The 15,408-nt window shown below is 51.4% G+C and overlaps 4 protein-coding genes across 4 annotated transcripts; 2 read left to right on the top strand and 2 right to left on the bottom strand.

Annotated features, from left to right (window-relative positions):
• Positions 1–3,016: 3,016 nt before the first annotated feature.
• On the bottom strand, positions 3,017–5,412 carry J4E78_005866 (uncharacterized protein; the record flags this gene model as incomplete). Its single annotated transcript, XM_049366481.1, has 8 exons — positions 3,017–3,040; positions 3,174–3,276; positions 3,324–3,690; positions 3,744–4,337; positions 4,389–4,578; positions 4,641–4,828; positions 4,876–5,068; positions 5,116–5,412. The coding sequence occupies 8 exons, from the start codon at positions 5,410–5,412 to the stop codon at positions 3,017–3,019; spliced, it is 1,956 nt and encodes a 651-aa protein (XP_049222207.1).
• Positions 5,413–7,451: 2,039 nt separating this feature from the next.
• Positions 7,452–8,779, top strand: J4E78_005865 (uncharacterized protein; the record flags this gene model as incomplete). The annotated part of the gene is made up of 2 exons (XM_049366480.1): positions 7,452–8,039; positions 8,657–8,779. The coding sequence occupies 2 exons, from the start codon at positions 7,452–7,454 to the stop codon at positions 8,777–8,779; spliced, it is 711 nt and encodes a 236-aa protein (XP_049222206.1).
• A 1,491-nt stretch (positions 8,780–10,270) lies between these two features.
• On the top strand, positions 10,271–12,171 carry J4E78_005864 (uncharacterized protein; the record flags this gene model as incomplete). Its single annotated transcript, XM_049366479.1, has 4 exons — positions 10,271–10,340; positions 10,466–10,812; positions 10,862–12,051; positions 12,153–12,171. 4 exons carry the CDS (start codon positions 10,271–10,273, stop codon positions 12,169–12,171), a joined length of 1,626 nt encoding a protein of 541 aa, XP_049222205.1.
• Positions 12,172–12,541: 370 nt separating this feature from the next.
• J4E78_005863 (uncharacterized protein) lies at positions 12,542–13,564 on the bottom strand (the record flags this gene model as incomplete). Its single annotated transcript, XM_049366478.1, has 1 exon — positions 12,542–13,564. The coding sequence occupies one exon, from the start codon at positions 13,562–13,564 to the stop codon at positions 12,542–12,544; it is 1,023 nt and encodes a 340-aa protein (XP_049222204.1).
• Between the last annotated feature and the right edge of the window lie 1,844 nt (positions 13,565–15,408).

Genomic DNA, 15,408 nt, shown 5'->3' with positions numbered 1-15,408 from the left:
ATTGACGGACGACACCGAGACGATGTACGACGATAGCGAATACCTAGCCCGAACGCCCAGAGCCAAATCAGCACCAACAGCGACCCAACCCGCCCCACGACCCTTATCTCTACGACATTCTTCCCCTACATCACTCACTTTCAAAGAAAAAGGTTGAAAAATTCTCAGCGTTCCCGGCGCAACTTGCATACAGGGTCCAATTCCTCCCACAACACGGACCCTAATCCCTCCCATCTTTCAACGGCATATACATAAAAGTCTCTTAAAGCTTCGGCTTGACATGATCAACCACGGGCGTACACAGCACATCACGGCACGGCACGGGCATGTGCCATCTCTATCTTCTTTCCTATTATTTCCTTTACTTTCTTTCTTTATGAGTGGGCGTTTGTGCGTTCGTGCGCTAGTGCGATGTTTATTCTTCTTCTCACATGAATGGTGCGTCATGGGCAATGGAGTTTATACAAAGATGAACAGTTAGTAGGGGTTTATGGCAGCGGTTAGGCTTTCATGCTGTACGGGGGTTAATGTAGTGGATGCGATGAAGGTCTTACTGGAAACGAGTATTTACGATGGCATATGAACGAGCATGGATGGATGGATGGATGGATGGATGGATGGATGGATGGATGGATGGATGGATGGATGGATGGATGGATGAAATGGATGGATAGGTAGCTTTAGCTGGAATGTATATATACATATTCTTGATCAATCGTACTACGGTCCTCGTGCAGAGAAGATTGGTCCGCGCGACTTTTTCAAGTCCGCATTCGCCGGCGTGTCATCATTAGACGACGGTAAGCCCTGCGCACGCCGACGTACTTAAGCGAAAAACGGTTGGGAACCAGCTGACCCGAAGGTAAACATATCCGGTGCTGTATCTTCATTGCCAGATGATGACTGGCGCTGACCCCAAGGTGACTCTCGCGGCACTGAAGTGGCAAGTACACGATCGCTGGGGGAGGGGGACGAGCTTGTCGCAGTTTCTTGTCCGAAAGACGGGTTGGGCAGATGGTTCCTCCAAGATGGAACAGATGCTGAGCTTTCTTGCATTTGTAGACGCGCTAGATCCAGTGTAGACCGCTGTCGTGGTGACGCAGTGATATCTGCAGCTCTCCAACCTCGAGGTGGACTCGCGAATGAGTTTATACCATGGTCCTGATATTGGTGGTCAGACGATGGTAGCGATAGATCAGGCGGATCCTGGTGCGAGTTAGGTGAACCTCGTCGAGTAGGCGAGATGTCTCTGGCGGTGACTGGACTTGATCGCGTGTCTAAATCCTGGAAAGACGGAGGGTCTTGTCGATATGCCTGCTGCTGTTGCTGCGTAGACTTCTGGTGACGCATGCCTTGCTCTTGCGCCGACTGCTGTTGCTCCTCTCGCTCCCTCTTTTCCCGCAACCGTTGATCCTTCTTCTCTTGCTCAAGTCGCATGAGTTCCATTTGATACCCTCCTAGAGCTATTGGAGCCGGGGCAGCGTTCTTGTTTTGACGTCTGGTCAGTTTACCATCAGGGGTGTATACATAGTTACGGAGCATTCTTGGCCGTTGCTCTATCTGTTGAGTCTCATGAGACACCCTTTGCTGTTGCTGCATCTGCTGCTCCAGTGATCTCATCCCGGAACTTGAAGACACTGGCTGCAGAATTGGTGGTGCGCCACCGGGAGCAACTGGGCTATGGTGTGATCTTTCCTCCGATGCCCGAAGCTCATGTTCTTGGAACCGGCGCTGAGCTTCTTGCTGATCTTGAACTTCGAAGCTTCCCATACTTTGCGGTTGCAGTGTCTGTTGCTGCGCCTCACTCTGTCGTTTTCGCATCGATCTAGTAATGCTTTGCTTCTCGAGGACAGCGGGTTGCTGTTGCTGGTTCCGGTCCTGCCCATTCATTAACCGCCGCTTTTTGTTTCGACTCTCAAGGGGCCATCGATCGACGTCACTTTCGGTTTCTTCTGGAGGTTCGGGCTTGGCTGTTGACATCAGCTTTTGCGCAGTCTGGGCGGTGATCAATGGATCTTGACGATCTTGCTGAGGCGTCTGAGTTTGCTGTGCGTTCGGCGAAATCTGAGTTCTCTCACCCCCGCTACTTTTCTGCTGTTTCATCGTCTTATTCTGATGATGCAGGACTTGCAGCATTAGAACCTTTTTGATGTCGGTTCCGGGAGCCAGGGTAGGGTTTTGTCCCACCCAAGTCCTGAGCCGAGCCCATGTCTCTACATCGGAAGGCAGATTCTCCCGTATCTGCGCATCTAAGATACGAGGGGGAAAACGCTCGTCATCTAAGTAACGTATGTCCGCGTACGTGGAGTGCACACTCGAACCTTGCCAATTCTGCCGGGGCTCTTCTGGCTTGGATTCCGCATGTGTAACGCGCCGTACCTTCGCTGGTATGAGTAAAACATCATACTGACTATGGTGCTTACGCGTATGCGCAATGAGCGCGCTTCTCTTTATGAAGCCAATGCGATGATACTGACAAGACACTGTCTGACAATATACGCGTTGAACGTGAACAGTTTCATGCTCGAGTCGGAGCTGCGCAGTAGCAAAGCCCAACGATAGCCTCTCACAATGTGGAAATCGACATCGAAAAGCTGTGGAGGCATATGATTCCTGGAACGCCCGGAGTATGGCCGGCGTAATACCCTCGACCTCTCGTCGCGCCAAGAGATCCACCACAGCGCCCTCATATGTGTGGGCAAGCTTGCTGAAGAGCGTACGGTCGTTATCAACGACGTAGGTCTCAATATCTGAACAAATTTGTGAGCTCATCGAGGCGGCTATAATGAAGAGACAGTTTGCGTTCTAAACTTACCTGGAGTATTGTCGCCGTCAAGTTGGCTAACTAGGTGTCTGAAACTCAGTACATCTGCCATCAAGCCGTAGATCGGTATATCCAGAAAGAGGCTGAGCCGATTCTCTGCATGTGGAATGTTTGCCCAGTCCGGCGACAAGTTCTGAGTCGCACCAAGTCCGAATGCGTGCAAATAATCTTCGTGTGTTCCGTGTAGCCGGTCTAGATGACGTCGAAGGGGTCGACCTGGGCGAAGATCTCTTCTGGAAGCATATTGCAAGCAGTGCTCGATCCAAAACTCTATTGCATATGGTAAAAGCCTGTAGTTGCCGCTCGCGATGAGAGCAAGATAATCTGAGGAGTTGCTTCCCAAGCGTACGAGTTCCAGGCCGCGGATGATGACAATGGCGCATGCGCACGATATGTCTAGTGCAACATCGACTGCTGGAAGAATTTGGGGTATTTGAGCCTTCAGAAAGTATCTACGCGATCGTTAGACACGATGAATCCACTTTTTTGGTAGACTTACTCTTTCACCGAAAAGTGGACAGGTACTATCGTCGAATCCGGAAGTTCTTCGATAAGAGGCTTGCAATGGTCTAGTATGGAAGCGACAGGAATACTCCGCATCTGAGTGCCTATATCGTCTGAAAACATAGACAGCGCCTGCAGTAGCTCTGATTTATGCAAAGGCCTTCGTGAGAAGCATATCCAGCTCATGATGCGCGGCACGCCTCCGTAACTTTGGGCACCTGGGGCGCTGCAGAGACGAGTTACGATCCGTTTGTAAAGGTCTTCCAGATCAGAGGGAAGATCGTCGACGATAGTACGGAGTTCCTCAGGGCTATATACCGTATCGAGTGATTCCAGCACGAGGCTCACCCACAAGAACATACCTGTCTGAGTGTTAGAGGACGTGTTGTCGTTCAACAGACTGAGCAGGACGTACCCTGAGATTTCTCCAGCAGAGTCTTCTTGACATGAGCCATAATCGAGGAATCTGGGTCGAGCTGTTCGAAGTGCTCGGGAAGATCAGAAAGCTTATCATTGATAAAACTGGCAATCGCACGAGTGACTGCAAGACCTTCATCACCACCGCTGAGAGAGATCATCGTTGACAATTTGTCCTTCTTGCGCCGCGAGGTGGCCATGGTGTCTCGGCTCGCGACCATGATCTTGCAGACATGGGAAGACTGGTCGGTTGAAACCATCTGCGAAAGATCATCGAGAAGCTCCTTTTGATCCCGTGAAGTCCATTCGTCAATACCGTCTACGATGAGTCGCACGGATCCCAAACCTCGGAGAAGTTCAGGGAGAAGTGTCAACAACGCTTTCTTCGTGGGTTGAGGATTCGACTTAAAACAGACGTCGTGGACGTAGATGGCGAGATCCTGATGTTTTTGGATGACCTGCGATATGAGAGATCGCAGCAGACGGCTCGGACCATCGGAGCGGCTTCCGCGGAAACTGCAGAAGTAGTAGAAAACATGGAAGTCGTTTGCCTCAGTGTGTTGCACAAGAGCAGAGCAGATCATTGACTTCCCTTCGAACAGGTCAGCAAATGACTAGCCGCATCGGCGGCAGTTGAACATACCAGCCCCTGGTTTACCACAAAGCCACAAAAGCGGAATCTTTGCGCTATCTCCTAGCCATAACTCAGTTGCTTTGTGCTGTATGAACCAATCGCAGCTCCGTGGTAAGTAGTCTCGGAGGTGCCAGTCAAGCAAGTTGGCTGGGAGGGTATCTGTCGTTCCTAGCCAGGCTAAAACCTTTTGAATCTTGACCTAGAATTGTTATAGAGTCAGTCCGTGTATCAAAAACACTAACTGCAGCAGTGTATACTGACAGCAGTCCACTCGCGCTCTTGTTGCTCCCAATTTTCATCGTCGGCTTTGCTACGTCGAACGGATTCAGCGATGTCCGCTGCGGCAGCTTCTTTGTCGGCTAGCTCGGTATGGTACGCCAGATCATTCAGTATCCCGCTGAATCGAGATTCGAAGCCAGCCCACGTAGAACTGAAGAATATAGACCATGCTATAGCTAGTTAGAACAACATCAGGTCAGGCTGCTAGTGTACTTACATTTTCTTCTCACAAACTTGTAAGCTCGACGATGGAACTCTACAATGTCAGAATATACTAGAGCTAGTACATTTTGGAAGTTGTGATCGTTGACAAGTGCATCGCCAAGACGATCCATGCGAGAGATTATGTCTCCAATCTTGCCGTAGGCTTCTATGAATTTTTCGAAGGCACTGATAGAATCGGCCGTGATCTGTCTTCACAGTAAGTACACGGTCGCTGCCTGAGCGTGCGACTTACCATAAGCATCAGCTTTACTGGTGCCCAAATCCATGGCAGAAACGGTGTCCCATTGCAGAGCACCTCAACTACCTTGGAGTAATGCTCCATTCCCTGAAGGAATTTGTCCAGCCGGGCCATGCATCTTTGAGTCCGGCGAGCGCGAAGCTGGCGCTCGATCCGTATCGCCTCATCGCGGACATCCTTGAGCTGGGTGTTGTGGAACAGTCGCTTGTCGTCTGGCGCTACGGTGGATGCAAACCGCTCGAACGCGTCTTGAAGCGTGACGCGGGCTTGGGCGGAAGGGGCCGCCGCCATTGTACCGAGGTTGGGCCGTGCGCACGTGTGGCACGTCACCAAGGCGCGATGGAATCTCGGGCAGAAGACGTTTCGACTACAACACTCGTCACTTTATGGACACAATGATGGTACTGTGGACAGGGGGGAGATGAAGGGCAGCTTGTAGACGGCACGCTCAAGGTTGACAGCACATGCGCATGAGTGTACAGCCTCGTAGGCAGACACGCTCAGCCCCAGTGGCTTGCAATAGCTCGCCGTATCCAATGGATGCACTCAAGCTCTCTAAGTTCAATCATTCAACATGGTGATGTGCGAGACACCGTCTTTCTTGTCTTCAGACAGTGCACAATATGCTTGCATGTCCTCCTGAGATCGTCGTCGATGATTTCGCTGCTCCAGCTCCAAAGCGACGGCGATTCGATTCCCCTCATGTGGAGAGCCTCACACTCGAGAGCGCTTGCAATACATTGCAACCACCACCACCGCCTGGCTACGTGACCGCAGAAGATGTAGGAGATGAAACTTTAGTGTGCTTTGGTATGGTTAGTTGCGTTCTGCTCACCTTCGTGGTCTCTGCTTACGTTGCTCAGATATCGGATCTAAAAGTACACAGTCCTAACCATCATGTCGCATCCTCTATTCCTGCGCACGACGCGATCCGCTTCGAATCCCCTCGCACAATAATTCGCGTTAGTACCAATGCTTCGGTCGGGCGGCTGGACGACTATGGGGGCGAGCTGCTCTTGCGGCTGGTTGCCGACGATGAGCTCGTACTACAACTTGTACTCTTTTCGGCTCCCATCGCTCCCCCGATAGAACGGAGGAAACACAGGGGCGCTTTGACGTATATCGGCGCCACAATATATGGTCCCAAGCGCCGCTCCGGTGATGTGGGCGAGTTCTTGAATCAAGCCGGTTGCTACTTGGACGACCCTGTTGGCTGTGACCGCAACGTACCCTACACGAACCCTCAATGCCTCTTCACTCTTCACGAGCCCCCTCCAATGACATTTGATTTGTTGCAGTCACACGAAGCAAAGATCAACAGCTTTCCACAAGCCTCTCTAGGTATTTTGTCCGGTTTCGAAACTACTGATAAGTTCGAGTTATCAGCTAGCCCGGCAGCTCTAAGGACAGAGTTGAAAGAGTACGTACGCCGCCGTAAAAGAGGTCAATTGGCTGACTCAGAATCAAAGGCATCAGAAACAAGCCCTGACTTTCTTCCTGCGACGCGAACGAGGTATGCATCCAAACAAGGATGGTGTTGGTATATGGCTGCGGAATATAAGCGCGGGACAATCTACGTGCGTATGCCCGAGCTATTATCTCACGTCTCAATGCTGAACCTTGGTGTGCTTCAGTTTTGTGAACGCTATGACTGGTGAAGTCCAATCTGCGCCTGGCCCGGTGTGGAGTGGTGGATTGCTCGCCGATGATATGGGCCTTGGGAAGACGCTGAGCATGATCGCTCTGATCGCTTCTGACCAAGATCGCCGTTCAGACAATGATCTGTCTACAGGCTACCCCACATCCGAGACTTCCATACCATCGACTCTGATAGTGGTGCCACTGAGCTGTATGAGTGCATGCATCCTACGATTTCACGCATGCTGACGCCATTTGCAGTATTCAGTGTCTGGGAATTGCAGCTACAGAGGTTCGTCGTCGCAAACTATGCCAGATACGCTTACTGACCGTCATCAGCCACGTCCATCCCGGCAAATTAACATGGTGCATGCACCACGGCAACCGAAGGTTCAAGCTGAAGAACCACAAAAGACCGCCCGGTAGGTTGTATCTAACGTACACACCACAGATAATGCGTCGACTGACGAGCCGCTGCATCACTAGAGATTGTGTTCACTACCTACCAGACTCTTGAGGGGGAGAATCGCAGGAGCGTTCGGAGCAGCGACTCTATATTCTCGCACCACTGGAGGCGAGTCATAATCGACGAGGGTAAGCATAAAGGGCCCCCACATTTTGTATTTCCATACTGACTGTACTGCTCTCCAGCACATACAATACGCAATCATAAGACATCTACTGCGCACGCAATGGCCGCACTCCGCGCGACTTCAAGATGGGCAGTCTCGGGTACCCCAATCCAGAATAGCCTACTCGACTTCCATGGTCTCTTCAAATTTCTTCATTTCGCCCCATACGATGATCCAAAAGTTTTTGACGATGACATTTCGAGCATATGGCGTACCAAAACCGTCGAAGAAGCCAGTGAGACATTCAAGAAGCTACTATCGTGCTTGATGATCCGACGAACGAAGACTATCCTGGATTTGCCCAAGAGAGATGACCATCTGATGCGTGTGCCATTCAACCACGAGGAAGAGAGATATTATCGCCAAATCGAGCAGCCCGTCATGGAAATGCTAGACCGCGACACACGAGACGACAGCCAAACCCAGGTTCCTTGGATGACTGCTATACAGCAGATCAACAAGCTTCGTCTTATCTGCAACCTAGGCGTCTCCACTCATTCGCAAGCCGACTGCAACTCGCAACCTGGCGGCGAATCCGATGACAAGACATCCGTAATGAACACACGCTTCTCAATGGACGGAGGATCATGTGAGCTGTGCTCCCAGCCAGTCGAACTATCGACACTCGGCAGCAGTCTACGGGATATTGTTCAGCCACAAGTCTATTATTCAGCTTGCAGCAAGTTCTACTGTGCAGAGTGTTCCGCGAGCCTTCAATATCGATCACCCGAGCCTTGCGCATGTATAGATCAGCCGCGACAGTGTCAACTCCATCTCCTGGCGCCCTTAGCCACTCCCAGCATTATGCCTACCGACGGTCTTTCTCCCTCACAAATGGATTGGGACTATAGTAATGAAGCCTCAAGTAAAGTATGGGCGCTTATGTCGCAGATCAGGTCGCGTCCACATGAAAAGCAGTGAGTCTACCAGCATCATTGGGCACCTTACCAGACTAACCTTTAGCTAGTGTCGTATTCTCGTCTTGGACGTCCAGTCTCGATATGGTAGAGAGAGCGCTTCGGTGTGATCCACATCAAATCATTCAATCCGTCCGAATTGATGGCAAGGTTACGCTGAGGAACCGCAGTATCGCTATACAACGCCTTCAAGATGATCCTAGTATTCGCGTCATACTCATCACCATCGCCTGTGGTGCCTGTGGGTAAGTTTACGAAGACAACACACGCTAAACTCGAAGGCTGGCTAACGGGTATCTCAGTCTGGACCTAACCGCGGCATCGACAGCTCACCTTCTCGAACCTCAGTGGAACCCATCTCTTGAAGACCAAGCACTTGCCCGCATCCACCGGCTTGGACAGCTTCATACCGTGACCACTATACGTTACGTCATGGAAGACTCGTTTGAAGAGGTACTCATGCCGCAGTGAGATTGGAAAATTGAACTAACGAGTACATCAATAGCACATCCTCGAAGTTCAAGATCGCAAGAAGCTGCTCGCCACCACGCTCCTATCGAATGGGTCTTCGCTGGAGGTAAGCAATGCGCACACATGGACGTTCGAGATAGCCCTCAGATACTGACAAGACGTTTTCAGAACCTGCGACAACTGCTGCATGAAAGGAAGGGTGGTCAACATACTTGATGGAACGTAAGAGCATCGATGGCTGAACGCAATATATCCTTGTTATCATTCGTACCCGAATTCCAGTTCCTGATAACTGGCAATACTGTCATACGAGAGTACCATTGTGTTCAGGGTGGTTGTTTGCGGAAGTCGTGACTGAATCGCCGCCCGCTTGGCTTCATCGCGCACAACTTCAACATTGTACTGACGCAAGCTTCTATGTGGAGCCTTCCCCAGGTACCTTAAGTGACCTCTGCCGTTAAGTATCTACTTTCTAGCTTGTGATGATACATGACTCTTGCGCATGCTTCTGCGCCTCCCTCCTCGCAGGCGGCTGGTGTTGATGTAGGTGGCCCGTGCGGATCGCGTCTTTACGCGTCGGCGCGTCATCCTCCTTCCATCGCAGGAAGAATTTGCGAGCACTACATCCCCAATGACCAGCGACACCCGCACACCACCAGCGTATATGCCTTCGATTACACGCGGAAAGTTACGGCCAATGTTTGCGCATTCCGCGTGCTGCTACATGGCGTAGCGCGTGTCACGGACTTCCAGACAGCATGTTCAGAAGCTGCGCACGGTAATCGTTGTATGCCTTTTTGCGCGCTTCTTCTTTCTTATCAAACTCCACCTTCTCCTCTCCGCTCAACCTCGCCGAAATCACGTCGGCGCTTTCGCGCTGCGCATTCTCGCGTTGATCAGCCTGGCTCAGCTGTTCGTAATAGAGAAGAGACGTTGCACCAAGACGGCGACGATGGCAGCTACCCAGGTTCTCGTCCAATCCGCCGGTTCCTTGAGGACGAGGCTGCTGCGCGAATGACAACACTGCAAAGGGTGAGCCGCTGCAATTAGCGACGTGGCCTCCAAGTGAAAGGGTGAAGACTATGCCATCATGCCATGGGCGACGGTTGGTATTCTCTCCCTTTGCTGCACAGATCGTGCGTGGCATTTCCTAGATTGGCTTAGCGTATATACCCCGCACAAAAGCACGTGACAAGGTCTCCATCCCAACGCCACTCCGCGCAGCCTTGAGAGCAGCTTGATACAGTCTGTTCATGCTCGAGAAATAATGCCTGGCGATGTTCAACTCGTACTCCCGCGCCGCGATCCGACAATTGAATGATGGTATCAACGGAGGAGAGCTGTGCGTGCCATGCCAGATAGCTCTAGAAGAAGACGAGCGTGCGGGCTTCGCTAGCATTGGTACGTCAGCCTGGCTGAACAACGGCTTCAGAGAATACGATGAATACCAGCATCTTACCGAGCCTGTTCTTTATTGCGACTGTTGCCGTCATGTTCTTCGCGCCCGAGACTTCCGGAGACGACAAGGAAGAGGTCAAAGTCCATCGGTTGATGCGCAGAAGTATGCTGGGGACTTCAACGGGCTGACAACGTGTGTGTTTCTGCATGATGATGACCTGGATTTGCAGGGGTATGAGGCGGCATTGAACGACTTCAAGGTTCAAAAATCAGAGTATAGTCGGACAGTAAGGCATCACTGGGCGGATGTGGAATTGATCAAGAGTTGGCTTGATGACTGCGAAAAGGATCACGGCCATGCCTGCAATGAACACCAAACATCAGTTACTGATACTGGACCGCTTTTACTTCTGGATGCTATCGATGATCGTCTCGCGGTTGGGAACTTCAAGGATCGGTATTTCGCCTTGAGTTACGTTTGGGGCGCGTCGAACCAGTTCCTGACCCTGATGGAGAATTACGACCAGTTGCGCCAACCCGGAACTCTCTCCAAGCAGCCTTTGACTCGAACCATCAGGGACGCAATGACCTTTGTGAAGAGCCTGGGTGAGCGATATTTGTGGGTTGATACGATGGTAGGTGAATTCAGCATCATAGATTGGGGCACCCACTCACGAAATCCAGTGCATCATCCAAGATGACGCTGCCAACAAAGCGAGCGCCCTCGCCCAGATGTGCGCAATTTACAGCTGCGCTATGGCCACGGTAGTGGCTCTAAACGGAGACTCCGCCGACGCCGGCCTACCTGGCATTCCGCCTACGGCCCGCAACACCACCGCAACCTTCGTCACCCCTGGACTACACATGGTGGAGAGATCATCCTTGGAGAACATGTTGGCAAACCACACCTACGATGGTGTAGACGTCGATTGTATCTACAACACGCGCGCCTGGACATTCCAAGAACGATCACTCTCGAATCGGAGCATATACTTCCTCGACGAACAGGTGTACTTTCACTGCAAGAAGCAGCTTGTATGCGAAGACAGATATATCAGCGATGACACCAGCTTCTATACCCTGGACAAGATGCGCACGACAAGCGTAGAACTCAAATCGAAAACTACTAGTGCTGGCACATATAGTCCACTGGACGAGTTTCGTTGGTACGAAGAAATCATCGCAGAATACACGGCAAAGAAAATGGGGTACCCGGACGATATCATCAATGCTTTCACCGGCATCCAGACTATGCTAACTCGCATGTTTGATTGGCCGTTTGTCGGCGGCCTCCCGACTCCCCTTCTGGATCTCGCATTACTTTGGACTCCTGTTACCACCATCGAGCGAAGATTGACTGCCTCACAGCAGCCAAGCTGGAGCTGGTCGGGCTGGATCGGGCGAGTCCGGTACGTAGACCTCGTGCGCCCAGGGCATAGGCCGATAAGCTCGTTGTTCAAGCCGCTCGCCAAACATCAGCTCGCCCAGCCAGCTACGATTGTCTTCGAATGTATGAGCGTCTCTCTAAAAGCGTTCGAACTGTCCAAGGCCCCAAAAGGGCTTTTTGACCCATTCCAGAGCACATCTAGCCCCATCACCGAAGACTCATGCTACGTCTTCGACAGCAATAAGCGTCGCTGTGGCATGCTCATAGGCTTTTCGCAAGAAAACGCGTCTGATATAGCCAGTGACAGACTGAAGCTCCTCACGCTTTCGGCTTGGAAGTCGAACAACAGTCTCACGAAGAACGGGTCAGTCATCTCTCATCTCTCGGAAAATGGTTATTTCTCAGACGAAGAGGTGTACGATCAAGCTTTCCGCGATGCAGAGTGGTGTACTTACAACGTCATGCTCGTTCGCTCGGTAGGCGACGCGTATGAGAGGGTTGCAGTGGGACAGATGCACGTAGACGCGTGGCATAGAGCGGGTGAGACGCGGGGAAGGTTCGCGGTGAATTGATCATGTGGCGATACAGTAACAACGCACAGCTATAACTCAGAGCATGAACAGCAGCAACATGATACACATCCCTCGAAAAGCTCAAGAAGCGTATATTTTCCCAGTGCCTATATGTACTGTTCGATCATTGAGTAGGCACGTCGCGCGTTGTGCGATTATCAAGCGGCATCTCGCCAAACCAGCTCCCTTTTTGGGGTGTTGCCAAAGCCTTCCGCATAACAAGGTCTGCCATCAAGAGGGCAGTACCCTGTTCAGTCGGTGGACGCCACCCTCCTAAGAACGGCACCTTCCTCAGATGGATCCTCGAGTATGCCGTGTCGCAGTCTGGTTGCATAGGTATGCTAAGCATTATCTGACTTGGCCTCGACGTCTCATGTCCTCCTTTTGATACTAAGCGGGTTGATATCACCGTTGTTTCTCCAGCACGTCGATTTGCGCGAGGATCACATCCTTGCACCACGGGAGCGGATTTTTTGTCATGGCGCTGTACACATTCTTAAGGTACTGCTCTGTTGAGAGCCCGTCGGTGCATATAGTAGGGATCATGCCATGACTGGCGACGTGTGTAGCGAACAAGAGACGTGATGTTCGGCCGTTGCCATCTGGGAACGGGTGGACGCTGACGTAGTACAGAATGTCCCATACACCCTTTATCAGAGGATGTATGTCCTCTTGGTCGTGCGCAGCGAACTTTGACCACCGCTCCAGATTCGCTTCCACTTCGCCTGGATAAGGGAATATGGCCTTTGGGTTCGACTGAACCTGGACTGGCATGTGGCGGATTAAGCCAGCCTTGAACGGCATTTGCATGCCCCGAAACAGTATCCTTGATATCATCCGTATGTCCTCTAGGAGGTTCTCTGGGGTTGATGCTCGCTCGATATAGGTACTCGATAGTACAGCCTGTAGTGCAACAATGTTGTTGCGCAGTTCGAGATACTCTATCTCCTTGGACTCCTCGCCGTTGTCGAGTTTCATCAACTCGCTCGAGGATGGAAGCCGTAAATTCATCGCGTTGAGCAACGCGCTTCCACCGTCTTTTTGCAATGGTATGGCCGCTTCGACATTCTTTGCGGTCGCTAGCGATAGGCTGTTGTGTTCTATGGCGCAGCTTCTCCAAGAAAAATTGGCAAGTACGTTACTACAAAACATTGTAGTATCTTGCAAGATCTTTGATGGTGATGTGTCCTGAGCTCTTAGCTGGAAATCTTTTCGCAGCGTATCCAAGTATGCAAGCTCTCGACGCATTTGGTGTTGCGCATCTCTCCAGGGTGCTGCATTTCGTATCTGGTAGATCTTGTCCCATACTGTTCCGGAACGGGCTAGCGTATTCCACTCCGGTCCATCTTCAAGAAGACCGTCGAATTGCGCATAATGCTTTCTGAGGAGGGTGTTTCGCGCGCGGATGATTTCTTTCGTCCACTTCATGTTGTTTGCGTTGCTGATTTTCTGTTTGTGTTGATGTTCTGAAGTTTGGTGTAGGTTAACAGAATCTTTTCGGAGGTTTAGGGTTGCTAGTAGCTGCACTTCTATGGTACTGGCCCCTACTTCCATGGTACTCTCTCTGACTTCCATAGTACTTGTACCCACTCAACCATAGCATAGCAGCGGCGAAGGTCCCAAATCCAGCATCACTCGCACTCGCCATACTATTGTAGTATCTTACAGTATCGTTGATAGTAATTAGTCCTTAGTACTTAGCTGGGCTTTCTCCGGAGTGTATACAAATGTGCGAGCTCTTGATACATTTCATGTTGTGCACGTCATCCTAGGAAAAAGCTAAACAGGTCTGCAGCCTACATTAACGTAGAAACCTACTTTGTAGGTGGCCTAACGTTGATGTAGGCTCTAGGCCTGCTCAGTCTTTTCCTTGTATAAGGTGTGTGCATCTTTCTAGAGTGATGCATTTCTCCCACAGCCTGCATTAGAGGATATCATCTGAGCCAGCCCACGCGCACAGATTGTAAGAGGCCAATACAAGACGCCGACCTTCCTTATTCATGGCACGAGCGATGACTTGATCCCATGGGGAGCAGTCGCAAGGCACGTGCGAGGCGCTCGTAATGAAAGATGTGTTCCCTGGCCTTGCTATCGTCGAGGGTGCGCCGCATATCTGCGACCTCAGTAGCAATCCCGAATCGGAAGGGTGGAAGGCTGTGTTGAAAGGCTACGATTTCATTTCTGCCGCGATAGACCAACCCAGTTCTGCTGCTGCCGGGTGTTCCATCTGATCGGGTTCTTTCGGTTGCGATAGCCCTTGTTCAAGAGGCTTTCAAGGTAGACGGTGTAGTGTGGATTCGGAACTCGTGGGTGGCTCATTCGCGACGGGATAATTCGGTATCAAGGATAATTTTGACTTTGAGAGAGCGCGCAAGCGACGACTGTGGCTGCTGGTAGTATGTGTATATGCGAGGCTGCTGGAGTGTGGGCTGGCCATCTCCAAGGCCCCTGGAAAAGCGCGGGGCTGGGCAGGGTCCAATTATGCGCTAACGACATCTGCTCGACGCCCGCGTCGTTGTTCCCTGTGTGCCTGCTCCTCTACGCACCATGTGCCGCCCTCTACACACCATGTGCCGCAAAAGCACTGCGCCCACCAGAACTCGACTCATCCAGCTAATTTGAAGTAGCCATCGACAACATGTGGCGCTTTACACGTTGCCACGTTCGCTTGCGTACTGCTCCTTCTCTTCGCGCAACCAAATCGCTGCCAGGAGATTGCATTTGGCAGTCATGCGACTGAATGGCGGTCGAACTCTTCCATACATACACAGCTATCGCCTGTGATTGCGACATATACACACGTCATCCATACTATACCCGCACCGCCGTTCGAGTCCCAGCCTCCCTTCGCTTATAGCCTGTCTCTTTTCCGTCGTACAGTGTTGCAAAAACCTACCGAACCCCATGAAACCGTTGCCTTCCTGCCGCCTTCGCTCTCTGCTCGTATAGCAGAATAGAAGACAAGCCACGGAGATTTTACGATGACAGGTTCATGGAACTCTAGCCTGTTGTAGAGTTCTGGCAAGACGTGCACGTATCGCATTTGAGGGGTACCCACTCAAGTAAGAACGCATTCCGCAATACTTTTGATCGACACCGAGACATGGCATGACGGTCTCTTTACTCAGGAACGACAGAGTGGACCGAATAATATGGTAGTAATAGAGAGTACAACCGCAGCGCTGACATCATCTCACTTACAGGAATGGTGGGGCCGAATCGTTGGCAGGCCCCCAAATCAGCCGGATTACCTGCTGCGCCGCTGTGTCTGA

This window comes from Alternaria triticimaculans (assembly GCF_023758025.1).
Source record: "Alternaria triticimaculans strain BMP 0046 chromosome Unknown scaffold_7, whole genome shotgun sequence".
In the NCBI taxonomy this organism is placed as follows: domain Eukaryota; kingdom Fungi; phylum Ascomycota; class Dothideomycetes; order Pleosporales; family Pleosporaceae; genus Alternaria; species Alternaria triticimaculans.
The sequence above is the reverse complement of the archived record's forward strand: the minus strand, read 5'-3'. Positions and strand labels throughout refer to the sequence as shown.